The sequence below is a fragment of the Ambystoma mexicanum genome, chromosome 4q (genome assembly GCF_040938575.1).
Source record: "Ambystoma mexicanum isolate Mex_15411 chromosome 4q, UKY_AmexF1_1, whole genome shotgun sequence".
In the NCBI taxonomy this organism is placed as follows: Eukaryota; Metazoa; Chordata; class Amphibia; order Caudata; family Ambystomatidae; genus Ambystoma; species Ambystoma mexicanum.
The window spans coordinates 193,537,847-193,562,564 of NC_090928.1; the positions used below are offsets into that span (position 1 = coordinate 193,537,847).

At 46.3% G+C, this 24,718-nt stretch overlaps 1 protein-coding gene across 3 annotated transcripts in view; it reads left to right on the top strand.

The window, feature by feature from the left end:
• Positions 1 to 24,718, top strand: part of PDE10A (phosphodiesterase 10A) — a 1,126,451-nt gene that overhangs the window by 1,007,168 nt on the left and 94,565 nt on the right. For all 3 annotated transcript variants that reach the window (XM_069607718.1, XM_069607719.1, XM_069607720.1), the window contains exon 19: positions 10,000 to 10,111. In XM_069607718.1, coding sequence (XP_069463819.1) covers positions 10,000 to 10,111 — 112 coding nt within the window. The remainder of the gene's footprint in view (positions 1 to 9,999; positions 10,112 to 24,718) is intronic.

Here is a 24,718-nt window from a genome sequence, read left to right on the forward strand (position 1 = left end):
TTCATTTATTACGGCCGATCAGAAACTATTTGCTTGCAAGGGTAGTTCAATGGAGTATGTTCTTCTCTAACATAAATGCGAAAAGTAACGAGATAAATCGAGGCCAACACACAATGATAAACGACAGTCTACATGCATGAGGAATGATATGATATATGATATGGCATTTGTAACGCACGTATACTCAAGTGTTTCTAGGCGTGACGAGGCAGGTGGGGAACAAGGGCAGACAGACAACGATCCTACTAGGCCAGGTGTCTTTCTGATCGCGCATGGGGATGGGCTGTACAAGGATAGTTGAATACAAATTAAATAATAGGGCCAGCTGGTGGCAAGTGCAAGGTAAATGCCGGGTGAAGGGGCTGAAGTATACAGAGACAGTCCCGTAATGCAGGGAAAAGTGGCTGGGCCAAGGAGCGAGATCGGTGAGACCAGTGAACCTGCATGCCCATGTGCCCACTACGAACAGTTTTACTTGTTTTTCCTAGCTCTTCATTCATTCATTCATTCATTTATTCTTGCATCCATTCATTAAATCTTCATTCCGGTATAAAAGCGTGTAAAGATTTACTTACATTATATTTGAAATTTCCATTGTGTCTCTTCGTAATGCAGTCTGTAAAACGGACCGTGCTCTTGACAATGATTTTTCGTATACTGACCTAAAACTGAAACTCGGTCTAGTTTCTGAATTTTCTGCCTTATCGTCTTACGTTATTGCGCACTCCCTTCAAATGTAGTTCTTTCGGCATGGTCCCTGTCTCAAGGTCAAAAAACAATAGACCCTTATACTTCCAGTGCGACTTGCGGGCCTCATCTGTGCACTGTCCTTCGCATTCTTTATTTGCAACATCACGTAGTATAGGCATCTATGAGAACTTGAAGTTTAGAATCCGTCTATGTAGTGCGCCTCAATGTGCAAATGCGAACTGTCTTCTCTCCCAAATGCCACGGCCTGCTTGGCTGGCGCGTTCTAAGTGCCCCAATTTTGTCCCCGTTGTCTGCGAGCTTTGCAGCCCAAATTGAGACATTTAATTTTTTGCGGAAGGTCAGGGAAAGTATAAAGTACCACAGGAGTTGAGTTAAAAGTGAGATTTATTGTTTGTTTGTTTGTTTGTTTTATTATTTGCAATACGCAAGCCTCCCCTCTGTTAACAGTGCGCAGCATTTACATTTACATGAGATGAGACATGAGAAAAATATATACATACACATATGTGAGGTGAATATAGAGAATTCAAAGATGACACCCAGCTTCTTCGCCACCCATGATGGTGAAGTTGGGGGTTAGGTTTACTGGTACACTGTACAATAACATTTATTTACAAAAATACAATCCTATTGCAATTATTTAAACCGCGATTTGTACTTTACAATCAGCTGTGCATCGGGTGGGCATGGCACAGTCGCAATGTTTGGTGGCAATGGATCACTGCTCTGTACAGAAACGTCCAAAATTCCATATCTGTGCTTCTCTAACACAGCAACAATAAGGCCTTTCACAAAGTCGAACTGCATTTCATCATAGACTGGTTTGATCACCCATTGCTTACTTCGTTTTGAAAACACCTTAGTGTAGCGAGGCATCCTTACTTTACCCCTAGTCCTAGATTGTTCACGTCCGACATTGCTGTTATGGGCCAAGACCGCTAGTAGAGGGCGATGTTTCATGCCCCGAAAGCTAAAATGCAAGCGCTTTGGCCTGTACTTAAGGCACATATTGTGGAACACCTCCAAATCTCCTGTGTGACAGAATTCTGTCAGTCCTCTCAAATCTCTTGATAGAGTTTTGTCGAAAACAATCTTCTCAATGGCTTTGTGTGTCGGTGATGATGGAATCAACCACTTCTTCTTCCGTGCCTCCTCTGGGGACAAAGGGCCATGTTCACATTGGTGGAAATGTTCATTTGCTGTCCAGCGGTGAACGTTGGTACAGTGGTGCATCAGTGACCGCCATTTTTCAAGTAGTATTTCCACTGACCCCTCGCAAGTTTTTGAGCTCCACCAAAGATGGTTGGTGATAGAATGTGACCACTGCAAAATACTTTCAAAACCTTTTTTTTTTCCTGCAGCCGAGATTTTCTTATTGATTGATTTAGCAAGATGCCATACGTCAAATTGATGTTTAATATATGGGAACTGCTCTCTCATTGTCTTGGCAATTGAAACGTGTCTATCCGTGGCTATGAGGTCGATGTGCATCCCCCTCGATTGTAGATGTTCCACTGATTTTATAAATCCTAGTTTCTCCATGGCCACTGAGGATGTACATTGTGTTACCTGCACAACCTCCGAACTCACAATATTCTTACTATCCATGTCCTGAAAGTGGTAGGTGCAGTACTTGGCAGAAAATCCAGGGCTATCGCACTGTCCATCGCCGGCTAGCCTGAATCGTTTGCCTTCGAATGTACTTGCTAGAGACAATTGTTCAATTCTCCAAGCATCACTAATGGCCGGAAACAGATAATCACGTTGGTATGTGTAGTACAGCGCACTAGAAATGAAATGGAGTCCCACAAACTGAAAGAAAGCCTCTAACTTTCTAAAACTGGAGCCACTAAAAAGTGATGCAGCTGCACACAGTAAATTGCCTGCTGGCATTTTCCCCAGCATTGGTTGTGCAGACCAGGAGAACCTATGATTTAATCTACAGGCGGCATTTATTTTGACGTTACTGCCTTTCATTTGACGAGTCACAATCAATGGCTTCCCACATGCTTTCCCTCTAACGGAATGCACACATTTCAGCATACTTATAATTTCCATCAAGCAACTGTCGAATACAATGTATTTGCTCTCTTTCATTAGACTGTCATCCTGCGTCAACGTTGTTTCGGCCTTTGACGTTGTGGAGATGTCAACACATTGGAAAGTAATATCGCTGATATCAAGTATTGTTGCGTCTATGGATGCTGCGGCTGGTTCATTCTCTCTCATTTCAACATCTGCTAATTCAACATTGATGGGAGAACACAACAATGTCGACATGTTTTTTGGTGGCAATTTTTTGGCGGGTGTAGATTGTGCAAATTGATCTGCAACTACTTCAGAGCTATCTTCAATACATTCAATAACATCTTCTTGTGGTGGTCCGGTCGCACAGTAGCTATGGTCCAATGCAACTTTGCTGTAGTCTCCAAACAGAGCTAATTCATGTTCTGGCCATTGGACATGAGCATCTCGAGCCTGAACACGCCTCGCCTCAATTAATAGTTCCTCCATAGTGTACATGGTCTGGCAAGCCACATCTCTCATTCGCTTCACTGTCTGTGTGTGTATAGTTCTGACGCCCACGGGTAACTGGAGGAGAGATTGGAAAAGGGATGTTCAGTTTAAACACAAGATGAAGTGTAGTAGAATTGACTGGAAAAAAACATAAAATAGTCCCCACCACAAAAAAATGTTTAAAGTTATTAACTGTTTGTAACTAACCTTTTTTTGTTTTTTTTTCTTTGCAACTTTTTTGACTCGACGCTGTAGCTCCGATTCGTTTCCGCATGTCCTCCCTTCCTCTTGCGCTGCAAGGACTATATTTTCTGTATCCGCATAGACAGCAAGGAATGAGGCTCCATCGTCTCCCTGAAACATAGTACTTTCATTACTATGTATCAAAATATTGTTAGCATAAAACACGTGAGGACAAACACACAGGTACATCTCAATAGCCAAATACGATTTAAACATTTTGTTCAACAATCAAACGACAAGTATTCGACCAGTGATGATCTATTTCGATGGAACTGTTAGTATCCATACCTCTGGCTCTGCATGGACTGCCATGAATGGTTGTATTGGAGAGGAGGCATCCGCATCTCCCTGAAACACAGTACTTGCATTAGTATGCTTTTCAATATTGGAAACACAACACACACTTGGGGTCGACGGCACAGGTACATATAAAGAGATAACCGCGAAAGATGCATTGTCCAAAAGAATCAAGGAAAATCAAAATATGATCACATTTCATCGACTTATTTCAACGATTCCTTTACATCTGCATCATCTCAATGAGATATTGTGATTGTGGTGGAAGCTCCGTCATCTCCCTGAAACACAGTACTTGGATTAGTATGGTTTTCAATATTGGAAACATAACACACACTTGGGGTCGACGGCACAGGTACATATAAAGAGATAACCGCGAAAGATGCATTGTCCAAAAGAATCAAGGAAAATCCAAATATGATCACATTTCATCGACTTATTTCAACGATTCCTTTACATCTGCATCATCTAAATGAGATGTTGTGATTGTGGTGGAAGCTTCGTTGTCTCCCTGAAACACAGCACCTGCGTTAATAGGGAAGAAAGTATAGCAAATGGAATCACGTTATATGATCACGCATGCTGGAGCTGTCAGTATCCATACCTCGTGCTGCTGAAGAATATCTATGGATGTTGCAAATGTAGTGCGCACTTCCGAAAGCTGTTGCGCCGATTCGTATACTTGAATGTCAGGCTCTACATCAAGTGCGGGGGTTGACGCTCCATCAACTACCTGAAACATAGTACTTGCATTAGTGAGGTTTACAATTGTGAAATAGAAACGTCTAGAAACGTTGTAGATGTGGCGGACGCTTCAGCATCTCCCTGAAAGACAGTACTTGCATTAGTATGGATAACACTAATTATAAATGAAAACGAACACCAGTGGACGATAACTAAGGTGTATATCAATTGGAAAGCAGTAACCAAACATTCGGTAAAATAATTACACGATAGAATAAAACTATTACTTGACGTGCATAAAACAAGTATGTAGCGGATTAGCCTAGTAAGATTACCTGATACGCGCTAGAAGTGGTTGATAACTGCGACCACGTCAAGGATGTAGAATGTTCTTGCTTCAGATTCAAGGGATAGTCAAGAAGTTGTAAAGGTCAATTAATGATTGATGGTAAAATGCCAATATTAAAAATAGCCATGTAAGGCGACAGAATACTTGAAAAATGCTCAATACAGCACAGTTCCCTGTCCCCATATATATATACATTGCGTTTGTGGGTTATGAAATCGAAAAAGAATATATTGATAAATGTCATTATTCAAAAAACTATACACTCATATCAATATCGAAATTATTACAAGGGATAGAACACCTACAATATCTATTAATCCATTCGGCTACACACTACCGCAAGGCCTAAAGCTACATCGGGACACTTGACTCACCGGTGGCGGAATGTGGACGAATAGAGTGGGAATAGCGTTTTCGCACAATTTGCGTGTCGTTCGCCATTAATTCTTCTTTGTTACCCAAGAAGTTGTGTACATGTCCAAGGAAAAGTGCCGGCTGCAGATGCGGTATCGATCACCCCTCTTGTCCTCTAAGACTTGGACTCTACTTTCCAGCTCATCCAGTGGATATCCGCAATGTCTGACCCATTCTCTTATTCGATCAACAGTTTTCGGGAATACATGCATTGTAGTTCCTTCAGATTTCGCATGGGTCTTCGAAGGGCAACCGCTAATCGAACAGGCAGGCATTGTTGATAAATCTGAAAAGTAAATATCGACATTATTATACAATCTTCAAGAGTAAAGATTTGATACAAAAGTAAATGAATCATACAATGATCAATGCAAGGTTTGTTTTGGTCGCAGGAACTATTCCAGTTCATTATGTGCTGCTTAGTATTTGCATAAATTGTAGAAATGTATAATTCATGTGTCTGAAATCTGAACATGTGACTCGTCCCTTGGATGTTTTGTCTTGCACGAGAAGGAAACATGCTTACATTATAGACTGGACCCCCGAAGGATGCAATTCAATCACAATAGTCACAGATTAAAATAAATAGATCTATTGATAGCATAGCAATGAAAACTGAAGTCAATACCAATGAGACCAATGAACATTGCACTATTTTGTACTCTACTGGAAAATAGATAGAAATTTAAAAATCTGCGAAATATAACCAGGATACATGGCCTTACCTTGACCAACAAACAGTTGGGTTCAGCAAGCAGAGCAGTATGTTGCGGGAGAATAGGTGGATGGCCACAGGTAGCGCACTGATGGGTATGCTCGAAGCGGTCGGTCACAGAGTTCACGGATAGCACGACGACAAGCAGATTAGCATAGATCTCAGTGGTTCCCAGGTAGCACGTTCAAGAGTTGAGTTGCAAAGCACAAAGATGTTCTCATGAGACATATCGAGTGGTTTTTAAAGTATTAGAAACTGGGGTGTGTTTGTGAATGAATGACGTATGTATGTCGTGGTATTAGGGGGGCGGCCTGCCTCGGGGGAGGCCTGCCTGGAGACACGGGGTCTGAGTAGGCCATGTGACCGATGGCCCCTTGGCGTGGGACACCTTTTGAAGTGTACATGTAGTTTGGCACCTTGGCCTTTCGCGCCCCGGACAGCCCCCCATGCCAGCGAGCATCCACCGGCGCGAACCGCCTTTGATACAGGGGGGTGGGATGGATGGGCCTGGGGCGTGCAGATAAGGCACAGGAAGACTGCTGAATGGAGACACACTTATGTGGATTGCAGGGGGGCGGCCTACTTCAAGGGGAGGCCTGGCTGGAGACACGGGGTCTGAGGAGGCCATGTGACCGATGGCCCCTTGGTGTGGGACACCTTTTGAAGTGTACATGTAGTTTGGCACCTTGGCCTTTCGCGCCCCTGACAGCCCCCCCCATCCCAGCGAGCATCCATCGGCGCGAACCGCCTTTATATCAATATACAGTATATCGCCTTTATATCAATGATAGTATATCTTTGCTTATCAATAACAAATGCCACATACCGGAGATTCTTGTGAGCACAGACCCACACTTCAACCGGTGTATTATAGTGGCCAAGACCCTAAGGCCTGTAAAATCCAATGGTAATTGATAGTATAGATATATGTGATTCATTTAAAAAATCGAGACAAACGTTGTTAAAATAAATGTGGTGTTTTATTTTGTATCTTATTTTCATGACACAAAAATAGAAGACTTTAAAGGTTATACAGGTCAGGTTGCAGCACAGCGAGAGAAAATCCCCTGTACTGACCGCTGTCACTCGGGAACGTGTCTCTAATGGCACGAACGGCACAGGCGGGTATCACTCTTCAAACGCGGTGTCCAAGCCTCCCGTGAAGCCACCATGTAAAGGAATGATACGCCACCAGCCTGTACCACCTGTGAAAAGGAATGAAACAAACTGTTTTTAAATGACCCAGATAAGTTTAATAAACGTTTGTTGTCAATGACAATTCTTGTAACTAATGGCATTTTACACGGACAAATGCTATCTAGACAATGCACACTATTGAATGACTTACATGCGTTACAATGATATTTAGATGTAATTTTGGATATAGTAGAAGAACATGAAATAGGAGTGGCATGACATGCAGAGTATACTTACTCGTTACTCGGATTACGAGGACAAACAGTTGCTCGAAGTTCGTGCATAAGCACCATCATGATTCTCAACACGGCCCGTGTGAGGCAGGCTGCCCTGAAGGTCTGGCAGCTCGGTGATGCATTGCGATCGTGGCTCACCTTCCGAAATGTAGGCCAGGCATCCCGAGTTTTCTCGGCAGCAGCAGTTCTCGTCCTCGGTTGGCATTAGCTCGCACCGATTGCATGTGCACCAGGTGGAGACGCCGTCCATGCGACTAGGCCCAGGCTCTTCATCTGTTGAATCGTCCTCCCAACTGCCGTCCGAATCCCCATCGTTTTCGCATGCTTCCCTTTCCAGTAGTTCCTTCTCGGTATACTCAGGCTCGTACATGTAGGGCATTATTGTAGCCATTGTGTGGTAAACAGAGTAAAATAATTTACCGAGATGGTACAGGTGTTCACACGGGCTACAAGCGGCGAAGGTAGCTGACCAGAGCACAGAAACGAGTCACAGAATACTCAAAGTAACACAGAGAGAGGAATGGAATCGAAAATCTGCTGCTGTGTGTTATGAAACGGTCTGTTTATACTTATTGAGGAAAGAGGCGTCCTGCCATTTCCATGGCGAAACGTCATTAGCTGAAGCGCAGCGAATGTTGACACAAGACGTGCTTTGGCGTTGGGAAATGGGCGGTACGAGTCTGCTGATGACAGGCTCAGGGGCGGGGGAATTGATTTAGTGCCGCAAAGGCAGGTCAGCCAGGGTGATCGGGGAAAAGATAGGATTATCAGAAAATGGCGGCTCCCAGGTGTTTGTTTTCGCGTGCGTTTAATGGACGAAAACTCGGGTAAGGTCCATAGGAAAGTTTTCTAAAATCGAGCCACTTAGCCTTAAAAAAACATGGCCGACCCATAGGGACAATAAAAATTTTTACTAGACTATGCCTTTAACTCGGTACTTGCCCGAGATTCACGCGCGCAATGCGCATGTGTTTGAGTGAAATACACAATCCAATTAGGATGCAAGGGGCGGCAATTGGTATGGGGGTATTGTTATCTGTGCAGGGGGGGGCAATGTGCCTGTGGATTGGGCTCTGGCGAATGACTACTGTCTAACTGACCGGGCAGAATCCTTGAGCCGGCTGTGTCCTGTCTCCCATGAGTGTGAGGTGCGGCAGGAAGTTCTGTAGGAAATCTTTCCTTGTTGGGAACCCCTCAGATGGGGTTTTTTAAAAAAAAATTTAAATCCAGTGTCAACCACAAGTGTGACTTCTGCTCTAGGAGGATTTGCCCATGGGGAGATCTTGGGGGCAGTTGATTAACGAGTGGAAATGTCACCTCTAGTTTCCCTCTGATCCCCATCACACCCCACTGATTCTTGGGAGACTGCAAAATTGTGGGTTCACCATGCTGTTGAGAGCTCCAGACTGTGCCCGGGGGAGGTGGTATCCCGAACCTCTGGACATGTCAATCTGCTGTCCCCATCGCCTCCTGGCAAGGGCTGATCCGCTCTTCCATTTGGATGGACCCAGTCTCAACCTTCGTGATTTGATACTGAGGTACAAAGAAATGTAAAGTCCGATGACACCCTGGGTGTACTCCTTTGTTTGAAGTTGTTTGCTGCCGACATGTTGAAAGTACTGCCTGGGCAGGCATTCTCATAACGAAGAATCATGTGAAAGGAATGCATGAAAGATGGGCATCTCCCCACGATAGACATGCTTCTAAGGGTTGCCCTTTTCTGTCGGGGAATGGCACATGCCCGACACTGTTGCATCTTGAAATGCTCCCTGAAGCTCAGTTGCCCTGTTGTGATGGCACTTTTGATTAAACGAGAAACCCTGCAACCCCTATTCAATTGTACCTAATGCTTAATTACTTTCATTTTTCTTTTTTAATACTACATTTTATATTGCTCACTCTTCCAAGCGTTGTCGTAAAAGGTGACCATTCTGTCACGGGTTTATGAATACTCATTGGTGTTGGGTTCAGAAGGCAACCTCCAAACGTGAAGCCAAGACTAATATTCAGCTTCTGTGACAGAATGATCCTATTAGGCAAACGGCGACCACTACAGTCAGCAGAGGTGATGGGTCTTGTTAGAGGAAGAGGGGGTGTGGGGTGCAAGTTGGGGTTACTTCATGCCTCCTGCCTCATACTTGCCTCCAGAGCAACTTACCTGAACGACGATGATACTTCAAATATAAAAACAGATTGTACTGCTTTGTGTCCTTTACTCATTATTAAACCAACATGTGTTACTTGAACACCTCCACTGTAACACATATGTGTTGCTATTGCTACATGTAACAAACGCCTTATAGACCTCGGCAGGTGGGGCTCTCGCTTGGGAGACTGACCCTTTCCCAGTGTATTGCATGAAGCTGCATCTCGGGCCATACCTTGGTAGCGGGTCATTATCCCGCGATAACGACCCCTTCCTCCGTCTATAAGGCTGTATTAAGGACTTGATTCTGTCACGTTTCCAGTAGCCATAACATCCCTCTGATGCTGTGTGCACTGTGGCCTCTATCCCAATCCATTTACCGTGAGGCGCACAGTGCATGTTACACCTGTGTTGAGAATGGACTTGGCATGCGTTTGCTTTTCACAAAATGTGTCCACTGTCGATTACAAACTATGCCTTTTTCGTATAGGGATCGCTTGATCGGCCTCCTCATGACAGCCTGTGATCTGTGCTCCGTCACGAAGCTGTGGCCAGTGACCAAACTGACAGCCAACGACATTTACGCGGAGTTTTGGTCAGAGGTATGTATGCGCCCTGAGCCTTCGTTGTGTTATGCGCTCTGCATGTAGCTGCAGCTCCAAACAAGAACCTGCGTCATTGGCATAATTTAGCTATGGGAGGTTTTTTTTTCGTTCGTTTTCTTTTAAGAATGATGGATTGTTTTTCACCCCTCTTAACGTTGGTGAATGAGGCTTTGCGCTCATTAGGGCTAATGGTCTTTTTGTAAAAGTGATACAATAGCACCATCTAGCGTTAAATTCCAAATTCTGAAAAAAGCAGTCTATCGAGGAGTGTCATAAGGTGCGTTTTGTTTGAAATTGTTTGGCACTTGTTAATTTGAGTAATTCTACTGTAGACCTATACCATTAAAAGATAACTCTATTCACAGATGGGTCTTTGATGCTTTGGTGGTGTGTTGTGTTACAAATGTTTTACACTGCACCAAATCACGAACATAGTCTCCCCTCGCCAGTGGTTTCCAGCCTGTATTCAGGTAACGGAAAAGGAGTGGGAACAGAGGTCGAAGTGGGCGGGAGTTGTCGGGAGCGCTGCTCCCATACTTTTTATTTTTAAGCTCAACTGTTCCTATACTTTTATTTTAAAAAGAAACCGTTCCGGAATTGTTTCGTTTTAAAATAAAAGTGTAGGAAGAAGTTAAAGCTTGCACTTCAGTGCACTGCACATTCCTATAATTAGCAGGTGTGTTTATTTGGGGGTTTGTATTGTGTGGGAGGGGGCGCATGGCTGGGGTCTGTGGGCAGCGGGGAAGACCAGCAGGACACATAGTCGCACTACTTCTTTTTGTACACTTCGACCATTGAGTGGGAATATAGAGGGAAGAGTAACACAGGGTAACCAATGAAGGACACACAGGCAAAGTCATAAACTAGAGAGCTGTCATGTTTCTGAAAGTTCGGGTGCATGACGCTCCAATGAGCCTGCACCGTGAACCAACTGTGCAGAAAGTGGAGACCGTTTAAATGTCTCTCTAGATGAGGGAAACTTGAAGACAGGTTTGCACCATGCAGAGTAGGGTGGATTTGGGGTGTGCTCAAACAACCCCTTCACGCGTCTGTGCGTATGTTTAATGTCTCCCACAAACAAACTCTAAAATAGTTATAGCACTGTCAAGACTATTGGTGAGGAGTAACCAAGTCAAGAACAGACTGTGTAAAAGGTGAACAATGTGGATGGCGGCAAACATAATGCTCTGATTACTTACCGGTAATCTTCATTACTCCTAGTCTTACTCTTCCTCGTCACAGTATTTACTTCATGAGGCCCCTGCCTCCGACACAGGACCTTCTTCTATTTCTTTAAATTCCTATAACTCCTCCCCCACATCCACGTCACTCAGTTTCATATTATCAAGCCAGAGCATGGGACCTTCCCCGCAGGCAGGGTGAGGAGGGTCGTCAGTACTGTGATGAGGAAGAGTAGGACTAGGAGTAATGAAGATTACCGGTAAGTAATCAGAGCATTACCTCCACGTCCACTCTTCCTCGTCCCAGTACTTACTTCATGAGGTATACCAAAGCAGCAACGGGGAAAAGGTCCCAATGAGAAACAGAGCTAAAAACAGTGCAGCAAACACACCCACAATAACTCTTAATTCACATCCCCACAGATAAAACTCCAACCATGAAGGAACCAACCCCCCGAGTGGGAGAAACTCAACCCATAGCGGTTGATGGAAATCCCTAGACCAGCCAAGGCGGCAGCCATACAAATCTCTTGCAGAGAAAAACCCTCCTTGCATCGGCCCAGGAAGCCGCCAAACCCCTGGCGGACCGCCCCTGATCGTGCGCAGGCACAGGCAGGCCAAAAGCCATATAGGCACTGGGATCACAACCCGGAACCATCGGATAATGGAAACCACAGATGCGTTTTGCCCAGCCCCAGCCGGACCACAAGCAATCAGAAGACTATCAGATTGGTGGGAAAAAGCAAACCTAGCCAAATACTCCAACACGTCCCGCCGGACATAATGTTAAGCCAAACCACTTCCTCATGCATTCTCGGATCATGAAAGAAGTCAGGGAGAACCAGATCCTGAGAGGTATGAACACCGAGATACAACTTAAGGGAGGAACTTTGGACCACACCTCAGCAGCACCGAGTCTGGCAGCACCCTCAGGAAAGGAGGGTGACATAAGAGAGCCCCAATCTCCCCAAGCCTATGGGCAGAGAAGCGAAGGCAATAAGAAAAGCAGATTTCAGTGTAAGATGTTTGATATCAATCTCGGAAAAGGGCTCAAAAGGAGGCCCTTGAAGGAACCGTAATACAAGAGGGAGATCCCAAGGGGGAAGCCCTTTATCAGAACACCTTCAGAGTGGAGGGTGTAAGGGCATCCATTATGTACTCAACTACAGGATCTGAGAACCCCTGAGATATCAACCTAGACTGAGCAATAGCCACACTGCCCATTGCATCCAGTGGCATGCCAACCGCAGATCCCCTTGAAGGGGACACGGCCACCTCGGAATCAGCCAAGGGTCCTAGGACCGAAGCTCCAACAGAGAGGGGAGCCAACTCCGGCGTGACCAGAACTGAGCTAACAACAACAGTCACCCTGGACACTCTGATGCGCCAAACCACCCGGGACAGAAGGGGAATAGGCGGAAAGGCATAAAGGAAAACCCCAAGGCCACTGTACAGAGAGGGCGTCCATCCCCCAATCCCCCCGGCCTCAAACCGAGAGCAGAAGAGGCGAACTTCTGCTGAGGCCGGGTATGCAAACAGGTCTAGAACCGGGGACCCTAATCTGACACAGGTCACTGCAAAGACCTGGGCCAACAGGACCAGTTCCGCCGAGGAGTGAAAACCGGCATCTGAGAAGATCCGCTTGAACATTGTCCACCCTTCTGATACGTGAGGACACCAGAGACACCAGATGAGATTTCTCCCAGGTGCCTATCAGCGCTGCCAGAGCATTCAAGGAACAGCCGGAACCCCTTTTGCAGTTGACATATGCCAAGGCCGTCGTATTGTCCGATCGGATCAAAACCGCCGACCGTCCAGCAACTCCTTGTAGTACACCAGAGCTTGGACAATGGCACAACTCTTGCCAATTGGATGATCGCTGGCTCTCCCCAGATCTCACAACCCTTGAGCTGAGAGGACCCCCAATGTAGACCCTTTCTGCTGGCATCGGTAGAAAGAGAGGCCACAGGAGGATGGACTATGCACACCTCAGCCTGTAGACCTGAAACCCCCCGCCACCAAAGCAGGGAGACTCGCAGCGCTGGGGACACCGAAAACACAACTACGAAAGCCGAGACGTCGGAAACCAGTGGGAGGGAGTATAAGACACCAGGGGACAAAAAGACGGGCTCAAGGAACCGAAAAAACGCAAGACGTCACGTGCCCCATAACTTCAGCAACAGGCGAGCCGAGACACACTGCCTTCTGAGAACCCAGCCCAGACCAGCCAGCAAGCGCCCCCCCTGCGCAACATCCAGAGTACACTCTCCCCAGACGTCCGGACAAGCAGTGCAGGGTCTTGAGACCCATAAGCAGTTGACACATCATAGAAGGCATAGGGACCAGGAACACCCGCAAGTAGAAAACTTGACCCTGAACAGGGAGAGGAACGGGCAAGACGGTAACCCACAAAAATCCTTCCTAGAGAACGGATCCCATGGCCAACTACTTGGACCGTGAGCTGGGTACCAAAGTCCTAACCATGCAAACCTGGACAGGAGGAGACAGGAACTGCAACCGATACCCCCCTCCGGAAGGAGCCCATTACCCAGGAAGCCGAACCCCACCGGTCACATACACCTCAGAGAAGATAGAGACGAGGAGCCAGGGAAAACCGCCAGTCACTGCACTTGCACCAGAGGAAAATCACAGGACGTTGAAGCATGCCTGCGCCACAATATAACAGCATGCTTGTCAGCCCACAAAAAGATCCGACTTATCAAAAGGATGATACAGGACAGCCCAGAAGTCCAGCAGACCAGGCCCCCCCCAGCCGACAGAGGAGCCACCAGGCTGGCGTCAAAAGGGCAGAGTACTGTCACAAAGCAGGGCAAAGCAATCCATCCCGGATAGCAGACATCAAAGGCAACCCCCCACCTGGGGTATTCCTACACTGGAAAAACCCACTCAAGTGACATCCCCCTCCACCGGCACCAGGGACTCTGAGAACCCCTCTAAGCACAGACATGTGCCACCATGTGCCATATCACTTCCCACAAGTCTGAGAGGAGGCGTGAAAGCAACACGTCAGCACCGGAGGACCTAGGCCCTAAAAGAAGAGACACTGGGAACCTTCTGAATGGCCATTACTTCCATGATGCATTTTCTGTAATTCCATGCCGGACAAGGGAAAAGAAAATCATCTCCTTTGACCTTCCCTCGTGCAGTTCAGAGGAAGAGGACAGGACAAGGAGTCTGCGTCCATACCTAGCACAGACCCAAACACACCACTAACTCGCCACATTACTGGGCTTGAGCCCTGTATCCAGTAGCTGGTAGCCCCAAGCTCTAAATCGTTCCAATGTATCGGTCTAGGAAGGATGAAATGCCGAGTCAGCACTGCAGAGACTCGAACCTGAATTGTAGACTATGCCTGGCCGGTACCCTTCAGGCCGCTTGCAGACGCATCCAAATCTGCGCCGTTTTCACAGGCTGCACGCAAAGAATGCAGCCAACATCTGGTGCATCCTGGGCTGCATGTGTCTGAGGAGCGGGTAGTATGTGACATGCCTGTGACAGAACAGAGCCCCAGCACTTTCAAAGACTCTCTGCCACTGTCACCCCACGACAAGAAGCAGAGAGGCCTCACAACAAAAAGGGAAGGCTAGGCCATACTGCCAAGTGCTTGCCATTATTTCCAATAAAGATGTGTATACAGAGCACGAGGAAACGGCATGTTGAAGGAGTCAAGATGGCCATACCAGCAGGAGAGGGGAAAAATATCAAGCACAGCCCTCACCTCTCCTTACCTTCCCCCAGAGAATGCAGCTAACATCCTGTGCTGTGTGTGTCTGAGGAGCAGGTGGTATGTGACATGCCTGCGACAGAACAGAGCCCCTGCACTTTCAAAGACTCTCTGCCACTGTCACCCCACGACAAGAAGCAGAGAGGCCACACAACAAAAGGGAAGGCTAGCCCATACTGCCAAGTGCTTGCCATAATTTCCAATAAAGATGTGTATACAGAGCACGAGGAAACGGCATGTTGAAGGAGTCAAGATGGCCATACCAGCAGGAGAGGGGAAAAATATCAAGCACAGCCCTCACCTCTCCTTACCTTCCCCCAGAGAATGCAGCTAACATCCGGTGCATCCTGTGCTGTGTGTGTCTGAGGAGCAGGTGGTATGTGACATGCCTGCGACAGAACAGAGCCCCCGCACTTTCAAAGACTCTCTGCCACTGTCACCCCACGACAAGAAGCAGAGAGGCCACACAACAAAAGGGAAGGCTAGCCCATACTGCAAAGTGCTTGCCATAATTTCCAATAAAGATGTGTACACAGAGCACGAGGAAAAGGCCTGTCGAATCAAGATGGCCAAAACAGGAGGAGAGGGGAAAAACATCAAGCCCAGTCCTCCCCTCTCCTTACCTTCCCCCGGGCCATGCAGGACCCGCGACACAATGCTCATGCTGCGGTCCGGAGCCCAGCAAAGAACCGAGCGAGGCAATCCCGCTCAACTGTGACCCCAAGCACCGCAGGTGGCCCAGGAGCAGCGCCGCACCTGAGGGAGCCGAGGGCCCCGCCACACAGCCCCCCCCCCAGGGGGCCAGCAATCGGTGCTCCCCAGTGCCCCGCACCGGGAAGAAAAAGTCCAACCTGCCGGAGGCAGGAAAAATTAAACTGAGTGACGTGGATGTGGGGGAGGAGTTATAGGAATTTAAAGAAATAGAAGGTCCTGTGTCGGAGGCAGGGGCCTCATGAAGTAAGTACTGGGACGAGGAAGAGTGGACGTGGAGGTAATGTGTACCTGAAAAGGATTTGTGTAACCACCTTATGCACACTTCAAACGAATCACACAATAATGTGTTATTGATGTGTATTTTTAATTTTTTTATTTTCTTGACTTAATTGATCATACAATTTTTACAAGTTTGGAATCTTCAATTCCGAGTCCATGTTAAAAGAAAGTCATTACGGATAAAGTCGCTTTTCTGTGGAATCGTCTATTTGGGCCTCTCCCTGTTTGTGGAGCTCCAGTTTCTGTAAGAACTGTGCAGCTGCATACTTGCCAACCCTACCGATTTAGGCGGTAGGATACCGCTTTTTAAGCAGTCCTACCGCCTACCGACTTCTGTGGCTGCACTACGGCCTTTTCAGGCCTCTGTCTGAGGCCCCAGAGCACTGGGGGCGTGACGGCCCCATTTCAGATTTTGATTGATGAGAGGCGCTGGCGTGCGCGGGCGCACGCCAGCGCCTCTGTCATCAATCAAAATCTGAGATGGGGCCGTCACGCCCCCAGTGCTCTGGGGCCTCTGTCTGAGGCCCCAGAGCACTGGGGGCGTGACGGCCCCATTTCAGATTTTGATTGATGAGAGGCGCTGGCGTGCGCGGGCGCACGCCAGCGCCTCTGTCATCAATCAAAATCTGAGATGGGCGGCCGTCACGTGACTCCGGCTCTGCCCTGCTGCGCACCAAGCAAGGCTTGGTTGTATGTCAATATGTCTGCATTAGTGGCAGTGCCTGCAGCGCCGTCAGTGCCATCCTTCGGGCAGTGCTGGTCACAGTGCCTATTCTCACTTTGCTGAGAACCAACGCAGCCTCTTGTTCGTCGTATGTCCACCCTCTATCTAAACGAAACGGCGCTGCTTGCGGAGTCTCAGCTGGCTGAAATGAATGCGGCCTGGAGAAGGAGGCGTGTGAAAGGTATTTATTTTTCAAAAGAAAAAAGTCATGGCATTAAAGACATAAGGAGCTTAGAAACCCATACTGGAACACTAGCAATGCTCCTGGCAGTTAGTTTGCGGCACGCCTACTATTTCATTGTGTAATGGGGAGACTCAACTATGTAGACTAGTGTAAAGCACGTGACGGGGTTAGATGTTTTCCAAAGAATCTGCTCACGAATAAAAGTAGACATTCCGGTGGGCGATGCCATTTGGGTACAGTAAGAGCCGTGCTAGTCCCTGACAGTGTGGCGCCCCCGGGCAGGTGGGCAAAGACAAGTACAAAGGTGAAACAGTGCTGCGTTTCCACTTTTATTTTCTATGCATCTTGCACAATTAATCAGCCACCTTGAATGGATCGTTAGGCATTGAAAATAAACATACACCTAGAAAGTTCGAAAATAACAGCAGGTAAGCAGGTTACAAATGAACTCTTCCATTAACCAGCACGAGGATTTCAACATCTCATATCAAGGTATTTCCTGCGCACATCAAGGGCAGTGCAAAGCATCTCTCTCACGTTAGCTGTGATCTCTGACCTGCCAAATAGATTACAGCACGATCCTAGTGCACAGCCTGTAGCCTGCACGCACTGTCTCTACTTCATGCTGAGGAACAACGAGGAGGTGGCAATTAAGGGATTTAGGGCCTCATTACACGGATGGCGGAGAACCATGGTGCTATTAGCGCCATGGTTCATGCCGGTAAAATACCAGCACCGCCTTGGCGGAAAGGGGAATTACCGCCCCATTCCAAGGTTGGCGGGGCGGTAATTCCCCCTTCCCTCATTGCCCTTCCCCATTCCCATTTTTGCCCCATAGGGCTTAATGGGAATGGGGAAGGCGCTAATTACGGTACCGCAAATTGCAGTACCGTAATTAGCTCCCTGGGTCCCTTTGCGGGTTGGTTTTTAACGCCTGCAAAAAGCAGGCGTTAAATCCCCCAACCCGCAAAGGGACCTCGTAGTAAGGCGGTAAGGATTTACCGGTACGGGTATTCTAGCGGAACCGGTAAACCCTTACCGCCATCCGTGTAATGAGGCCCTTAGTTTCAATTGTGCCTCGCTGTGCCACCAAAGCACTACACAAAAGAAAGGGGGGCGCCCAATACAAGCTGTAATGTGTTTTTAATGGGTCTGCGCTCATTAGCAGGGGCCTAGCATGCCAAGGTGGGATGGGAGGGAGAGGGGCTGCAAGGAGGTTAAGGCAGGGGAGTGGGAGGAAGGGGTAGGCCACAGGTCCCAAGGAAATTACTACATGGTATGGTTCCTACCGCAAGCCCACGTGTTTGTGTTGCCTGAGATGAGCTTCTAGAGTTTTTTTTTTGGTTTCCACGCTTCCCCCGGCTTGGTGGGTTTGCCTCAGTGCCCCAAATGTCAGTGTAAAAATGGCCAGCAACCGTGGCCTTGTGGAGGATTCTGCCCGGAATATATTAAGACACCAGCAGGGGTGGACTGGGAACTAAAAGAGACCCTGGAAATAATTACTGGGGACCAAAGGAGGCCCTGGAAATAATGGTCAAAGGTGCCTCATATGACACATTTTCAGCAAGCCCAATGCTTTTCCTATGAGACAATTTGGAACTACCACACAAAAGATGCCCAGGGTGCAGAGGCCCACCGGGAAATCTCCAGAGTTCCCTATAAGCCAGTCCACCCCTGGACACCAGATGTCTTAATACATCCGGACAGAATCCTCCACACGGTTGCTGGCCATTTTTTTAACAGAGCCATAAGTGGGAGGAGGAGGTTGAAGAAGAATGCGAAAAGGTTTAGAGTGCGGCATCGGAAGGCAACATGAATGTCCCGGCCTTTGAAATGGTTTACGCATGGTTGTTGATGTGCTGCAAGTCTTAAACCAGCTTGGAGATTAACTACGAACAAAATTGAGGGAAACAACAAAATACGAGCAAACGGCACTTGATAAGCAGAATGTTCGAGCTGGTTTAATCATGTGTTGTGTTTCATCTACCTACGTTTTCTGCCAAGTATGCGGCTTTCATCTTCAGAAACCAAATGCAACAGGGGATGTAAATCGTTTTTCAATAAATAATCTACATTAAGTGGACAGAACGGGTGGCAGCAAATGCCAAAACCTAAACAAATAAATAAATAAGTGGAGCCTGGTTGACAATAATACATGTTTTCGTAGCCACCGCTTGTTTCAGATGAGAGGGAGACATCATGTATGTGTTTACTTCATTAGAACGTGCCACATGTATATACATTGCTCCGGAGCCTCGCAGACACAATTGGTGTGGTCGTGGTAAGGGAGTCTGGAAAATAGCGGCGTAGAAGAGACAGGCTGACAGGCTTACATACACACTCGCCCAAGCAACGCATCATACCAGCACTGAAAGAGCTGAGCTCGTACTGTGGGGTTGGTTGCCGAGCCAGTGATATGTTAGGGTTCTTTCCCTTTTCCCACTGTGCGATGCTCTCTAGCGCGTCTCACGTGCAGGAATACCTACCGGCTTCCCCCATGCTCACGCTCCAGAGTCCGCCGCCGCCCCCCCACCAGGGTCGGCGCAGGCATGACGCTCTTGTGCATCGGTCTTCACCCTGGTACACGCCAGACCCAAAATGATATAAATTAGTTGTAAGTGTGTAGAGGTCTGTCAGAGTTTTATGATGTATGCACAAAGCGACAGGCCCAATATTACACTCAGGCAATTGCAAGCAGCGGAAGGCACCAAGTTGGCCCTAAAAACTTGACTTCTGGCCTTAAAGTAAGGTGGGTAGCAAAATGGCATTTTTCTTGGGGCAGCATACATCTTTATGCCAGTCCGACAAAGCAACATTCTCAAAAGTACGGCAAAGCAACATTCTCAAAAGTACAAAAAAACTGATTGCATAAAAAGCTGGTCACACCTTGTATTTCAGATCTTTAAATATAAAAGCCTCAGCTTGTGTCCCTATTTCTTTTAAGGGCGCAAGGCAAACTACACCTCTAAAGGCAGGGGCCCTACTAGGGATTGTGTCGAACAGTTCTGGTTTGGCCCAATCTATTCAATGTGTGTGACCGTGCAGTTAGGGCTGTACTGCCCCTTTTGTGGAGGGATCACGCCTGATTTTAACATGACCTTTCACTTTCTGTAATGGCATGGCAGTCTGAAAAAGGATGGTCTGGAGGGTTGCCCAAAGCAACACCAGAGATTATGCCTCATTGAAAACCATTCAGTCATCTGTTCAGTTTTGCACTGGTCCGAGAGGAAACCGGCCCGATTTCAGGCAATAGCATAGCATTTTTGGGTATGGATGAACAGTGAACACCTGCCTATGCAGACCTAGCCTGTGTTCTTCTCCGAATATATATTTGAGCCGAGAGATATGACTAATTCAAATCTGGACACGTCTTTAATCAGGCGTGAGTAAACTTGTGCCCATTATGGAAGAATGTTGCACTCTGAGCTGAATAAATCTTTGATTGGGTCTGAGCGAAACGACACCCTCGCCCCCAACCTCACCCCTTTCGATCCTTTTTGGTAAGATAGCTTAGCGGGTTGAGCGCTCGCTGATGAGATCTGAGCGTGATCTGCAGGTCGCAGGTTCGAATCCCGGCAAGGCCAACTCAGCCTTTCATCCTTCTGAGGTCGATAAATGAGTACATATTTCGGTTGGGCGATATTGTATGTAAATATGTGCTCTGTAAAGCGCTTTGGATTAAGGTGCTATATAAATAACACACCATTATCATTACTCTAAACCTTGCTTGCCTCTCGAGAAAGGCTAATATTGCATCTTTCTGGAAATTGACAAAATGTACTGGGGGACACCACCACCCTCCCTTCCTGGGTGGAGGAAGGTGAATTGCCAGTGGTGGGGGTGCGATTGAGGGGGCTGAGCTAGGCGTCATATAATGTCCATAGCCTGAATATAGGATGCTGGCGGCTTTGCTTAAAAACAGCGTATTTTGACAACTAAAACATGACCAATTCATCAATCAAATTGTGCATTCCTTCTGAGCCTGCTCATTTCATGTCAGAACAGTCACCATGACAGTAAAATGTATGCAAAGCATGAGGCATGGGACTCACACATCTCATTGCTCGTGGGTCAGTCAGCAAGGGCTTGGTCAGTGCTATGTACTCACCTCATTGTCTTTTCACACCGGTTCCCCCACAGCAGGCCCTTGCTGACATAGAAGGATTTATAGCTGTTAAGTGGATATTTCGTGTTTCAGCTCCCTGCTGTGTGGGCATCTCAACATAATCTTTGTCAATTAACCCTCTGCTTTATTTCTTTGTCTCCCTTGTAATGTATGCACCTGACAGATGCCTCTGACTGTTTTCCACTCAAGGGTGGTACCCGACCATTATGTTGATGTGGATGCCCACACATCCTCAGCTGGGCCTTGGCAAGGGCAGTGAGTCTTTGTGGCAAACTGAAAGTTGCCTGTGTGTTTGTTTTTTTGTGAGAAATAAAAATTCTGGCCAGTTAATAGCCTGGTGTTAACTCCATACAAGAATATAATTTAAACAGTTAATATCTGGACATCACACGTGCCATTGGTTGCATTTGAATGCTTTAATGGCACTTAGTTAACCTGAGTGATAAGAGATACAGAGTTTGTTAGAATACCTAAGGTTGAGGGATAAAGTCAACATATTTTAGACCATGAGACCAGAGAAATCTGAATAAGCCTTGAACGACCTTCAAGGGGCACACAGAGACCCGTGTCCCTACAAAGGCCTGCACTCAATTCATGTCTGCTCTTGTGAGAGTACTCAGTGTATATATAATGTAAAAATATCATTACGTCCATGTCCTTCTTCATCACAGTACTTCTTGAAGGTGGTCTGCCTGACTTCTAACAGAACCCTGTCACAATTTATTTTCACAATTCCCTCTCCCCCTACCTCCTGCGCTGTGAGGGGCTATGTCTATGAAAATGTGGGTAAGGGTCCTATTGAAAGGCAGGTCACTTTCAATAAGTACTCTGACAAGGAAGAGTTGGGCTATGAGTAATGAAGATTAACCATTCGTAATCAGAGCATTAGAGCAGGATTTGCAATAAAAGACCCAGGTGCTAGACATTAAAAAGGAATTTTGGGCAAACTCTTGCATATCTTGGCATTTGTACTTTGCTAAATGGTTTCAAGATGTATACTTTTAACCCAGTTTACCCAGGCCTGTCAAAGGCCTTTGTGTGACAACAGTCAAGACCTTTCACAGGCCCCCGGTAGTGTATCTTTATCGTGTGATATCTGACTGACTGTCTAAGAAAGTGAGTGATATGTTATGTTAGACTCTAATGGACCTTTCACAGGGCGGGCCCAGTGATAAATTGTCAGTGTGCGATGTCTCTACTTTCCCGCTGTTGCTCACCACATCTCTTTAGCCGGTGGGTTTCTTCCAGTTTAAGGCACAGTAGGTTCTTTCATGGTTTCGCTGTCTCGCTAACTTGTGAGAAGTAAATGTAAAATCTTCTGTCTTGCACTTTATTTTGCACCCTAATAGAAGCTTTCATGATGTTGCACCTCTTGACATCCTTTGTCTTGGTACCCATTATTATAAAGTATTATTGTAGCTGTTATATCCCTCAGAACTGGACTCAGGAGCCCTGCATGAAAGCAGATTGTGACAGAGGAAGAAACCAGGCAAGATAGTTCAGAAATTATTATTGACCATGTCAAAGCCAGCTCCGTGGGACAATGTATACAAGACATCATGCGAAGAGACATATCCATTTCTAAAGCCTTCAAGACTGGGCACAAAGGAGGCTCTCTGCACAATATGTAGGTGTGATTTCTCCATAAAACACGGTGGCATGGCAGATTTGAAGAAACATATTGCCACTTCAAAACACAAGTCACGTGCCTCTGCAGTTAGTGGAACAAGTAGTATAATAGCTTCTATGCAAACATCATCACAACTCTCTCACAAAGTCATAAAAGCAGAAGTTTTTTTTCAAGGGCTAATTGTCAAGCGTAATTTGCCAATTAGTGTAAATGATGAATTTTCCAAGATGGCTGCTGTCATGTTTCCAGACAGCAAATTTGCTCAGTCATACTCATGTGGCCGAACCAAAGGAAGCCATATCATCAATGCAATTGCTGCTGATGCCATGCAGGATTTAAAGGTGTTCCTTGCTGTCAATAAAAAGTGGTATTCTCTTGCAACCGATGGAAGTTCAGATGAGGAGGATAAGTTTTTTCCAGTGGTTATAAGTCATGAAGACCAAACATCTGGCCTAGTTGTACATTCTTTTCTGGACATGCCAGCTGTTAATGAAGCAACAGGTGAAAATATTTACATTGCTGTAAAAAGATCATTGGAAGAGAAAAATCTTAGTCTTGCACAGTGTGCCTCATTGTCTTGTGACAATGCTTCTGTTATGACTGGGAAAGGCAAGGGAGTTCTTGGGCATCTGAAAAAAGATAGGGCAGCTATGTATATGATGGGGTGCCCATGCCACCTTTCTCATCTAGCTGCAAAAAATGGAGCGAAGGCTCTCATTCGCTTCAATCCAGAAGAATTTGCTACTGACTTATTTTACCACTTTGAAAAAAGTGCAAAAGGAAAATCTAAATTGCGGGAATCCCTACTTTTTTGTGATCAGGAAATTCGTAAGGTGCTCAAACATGTAAGTACAAGATGGCTGAGCCTCAGTAAATGTCTTGAAAGAGCTCTAGAATTGTGGGATGGTTTGAAATCTTACTTTCTTACAAACTAGGAGGATGATGAGCCAAGTGAGGAGCCAGCAAGAAAACGGCAAAAAAATCTAAAAGGTGGAGACAGAGAACGACGACTAGTGAAAGTTTTCAAAGAACCTATACTGAAGTGCTATGTTCTGTTTCTCCATGCTATCATGCCCAATTTTGATAAGTTTAATGTCCTACTCCAGACAGAGGCTCCTATGATACATGTGCTGCACCAGTCACAGATCAAACTATATGAGTCAATTCTGTCATGCCTGGTAAAGCCAGAGATCATTGAGCAGCATAAGGATGACATTTTAGAGGTTGCTTTTAATGACCCGCGCAATCATCGAAGTGATTCTGATTTGTTCATTGGCTATGGGGCACGACAGGCGATAAGGCATTCTGATATCGAGGGGACACCTACAGTTGGAGCATTTAGGAAACAAGTAAGAGAATTTTATATTAAGGTGCTAACATACATCAAAACTAAGTTTCCCCTCTATGATCCAGTGGTAAGGAATGCCACATTTTTGTCTCCAAACATGCGGATGACCTGGTCATTTACAAGTATTGAGGAGTTGTGTAACGTTTTCCCTGATGTTGTTCCTGAAGAAGATATGCAGCAACTTTCTCGAGAATTCTTAGACTATCAGTCTACTACACTTCTGCCAACCTGGCAAGATGGAATTACAAGAATTGATCAGTTCTGGGAAGATCTTTCCAAATTGAGGGATCCTGTAGATAACTCTCTTCGCTTCAAGGTGCTGTGTGTTCTGTCAAAGTACATTCTGTTAATACCTCACAGCAATGCATTCTGTGAAACTCTGTTTAATATGGTACGGAAAGTGACAACTGATGTGAGGAGTCAGCTGGGACGGAGTCAAGAAGGCCATGCTTCTGACAGTGTGTATGCAGCCCATACAGGTATTAGGAATACACTCTGTGGCATTTTATCAGCAAAGGTCAATGTGTTTAGCAATACTGACCCTCACAAGTGGAAACCATCTGACAAGTTAATCAAGAAAGCAAAATCGTCTACATACCAAACATTATTGGCTAGGAGGGAGAGCAGTGGCCCCACAGCAAGCACAAGTTCAGGACCATCCGTCTAATTGTTA